This window comes from Condylura cristata, unplaced genomic scaffold, assembly GCF_000260355.1.
Source record: "Condylura cristata isolate star-nosed mole 26May11 unplaced genomic scaffold, ConCri1.0 scaffold00004, whole genome shotgun sequence".
In the NCBI taxonomy this organism is placed as follows: Eukaryota; Metazoa; Chordata; class Mammalia; order Eulipotyphla; family Talpidae; genus Condylura; species Condylura cristata.
This window is the reverse complement of record NW_004567105.1, coordinates 2273029-2275157: the sequence shown is the minus strand read 5'-3', so window position 1 is coordinate 2275157 and position 2129 is coordinate 2273029. Positions and strand designations below refer to the sequence as shown.

General features: G+C 69.6%; 1 protein-coding gene across 1 annotated transcript in view; it reads left to right on the top strand.

Annotated features, from left to right (window-relative positions):
* The window catches only part of SREBF2 (sterol regulatory element binding transcription factor 2), a 36007-nt gene that overhangs the window by 31888 nt on the left and 1990 nt on the right, over nt 1–2129 (top strand). The window contains exons 17-18 of the mRNA XM_012735111.1: nt 953–1138; nt 2002–2124. Coding sequence (XP_012590565.1) covers nt 953–1138; nt 2002–2124 — 309 coding nt within the window. The remainder of the gene's footprint in view (nt 1–952; nt 1139–2001; nt 2125–2129) is intronic.

The following is a 2129-nucleotide window of genomic DNA, read 5'->3' as shown; positions in this document are numbered from 1 at the left end:
CCCGGACACTGGGGTGGGCGGGCCAGGCCTCCTGCGCCCCAGTGCCAGCCTCCTGCGTGGAGGGGGCGGGCTCGGACCCCCGCGGCTGGGCTCCGGGTGGCAGCCCTAGGGGACAGTGGGCTGAGGAAGGGAGAGCCTGTGAGGCTTGGTGGCCCTGGCGGGCTGGAGGGCTAAACCCTGGCAGACCCAGCCCCACCCATAGGTGCCCCCGTCCACAGGGGGCCCCGGGAGCTTACCTTGCCAGCGACAGTATTGCTGAGGACGGGGTCCTCATTCGTGGCCCCCTTCAAGCCGAACGGTCTCCGGGGCAGCAGTGTCCGGAGAGATGAGCAGTGGCCTGAGGTCACGTCTGAACTGTTGTGACTTTCACGATTCCTGGTGCTCGTGGGCCTTGACGCTGGGGGTGGCCCGGCCTCAGCAGCCCCCAAGCCCAGGGACAGCCCTACCCTTGACTGGGTACCCGAGGGCCGGGCATGTTGCTCACGCGCGACCCTCACGGCCCTTGAGGTGTCGGCCTGAGGCTCAGGTGTGTCGGTGTGCCAGCCGTCGGGGAGGGAGGCCGCGGCGGTTCCAGCTTCTAGGGCTCAGTGGCTCTGCCTTCGCTCCTTCCCCAGCCTGGGGGGCCCTGGGCCCCGCCTGTGTACGCTCCCTCAAAGAGGCGCCTCTCCCCTCCCCAGGCGTGACGGCACTCGGCCCTCCCCTGGTACTCAGCAGTCACGGCCACGCAGGTCCTGTCAGACCCACGAGTGTGTGCTTCCTGCTGCTGCCTTTGCTGCGCCTCAGTTTCCCCCGAGGATGGGGAGAGCGGATCCCCTGCCCACGGGGCATTTCCGGGCCGCCCTGCTGGGCCTTTCGCTTCCTCCCGGAGCTGCCGGGGCGGGCCTGTGGGCGCCAGCATCCCCGCCCTGGTGAGACGCCGACACCTGTCTCCTCCCTTGTGGCTCACCCACAGGTGGTCCAGCTGCTGACCTGTGACTTGCTGCTGTCACTGCGGACAACACTCTGGCAGAAGCAGGCCGGAGCCAGCCAGGCCCTGGGCGAGACCTACCACGCTTCAGGCGCCGAGCTGGCGGGCTTCCAGCGGGACCTGGGCAGCCTGCGGCGGCTGGCTCACAGCTTCCGCCCGGCTTACCGCAAGGTGAGGTCAGGGAGTGCAGAGCCAGGGCCCCAGAGTCCAGCATGGCACCAGCTTGGGGTCGTGGAGCGTGCCAGCCCCGAGGGGGCGAGCAGGCCACGAGGCCCCCATGCAGTGGCAGACCCTGGGCTGAGACGGGCAGAGGCCATGGGGCGGGCCGGGCCGTGCGGAGCAGGGCAGGGCCAGCACCCTGGGTCGTGCCGACGGGACACAGGTCCGCGGGGAGTCCGTGTTCTGCGCCACTGGGGGTAGAGTCCCCGTGGCGCCCTCGGCGGAGGCCCCGGTCAGGGCTGGCGCGGAACCGAACCTGCTGCCCTTGAATCCCTTTGTTTGATTTTAATTGGTCATTAGTCCAGTTACTCAACACACCTTTGCCCAAATTCTTTCCTAAAGTTGCAAGTGAGCCCAGAAGCGTTGGTTAGGAGGGAGGACAATGCCCGGCGTGCCGCCGAGTGCGGCCAGAGCCCGCAGCCGGGCCCCGGGGAGCAGTGGGCAAGAGGAACCACCGGAGGGAGCCCCTGCAGAGAGGGGTGCCTGGGAGGGGCCTCCCTTCTGCCCAGGGACGGAAGCCTCAGAGGCCTCCATCCCGCCGCTGCCCCCGACGGCCCTCCCGCACCTAGAGCTCAGGCTTTATGGACGCCTTCAGGGAGAGGAGGAACCGGGGCCCTGAGCCTCACTTGTGTCCCAGCTGGAGGCAGGGACTTGAGGCACGCCCTGGCCACAGCCTCTGTCCACCTCCATCCGCGCTGGGCTGGGTCCTCCTGTCGCTCGGCCGGGCTCCAGCTTGCCGCGGGCTGCTCTGAGGGGTGGGCGGGGCGGAGGTGTCGCGGAGGACCCAGCTTGATGGGGGCCCCTGCGCCTGGCAGGTGTTCCTGCATGAAGCCACCGTGCGCCTGATGGCAGGCGCCAGCCCCACCCGCACCCACCAGCTGCTGGAGCACAGCCTGCGGCGGCGCACGGCGCAGGGCGCCAAGCACGGTGAGCGCGGAGCCCG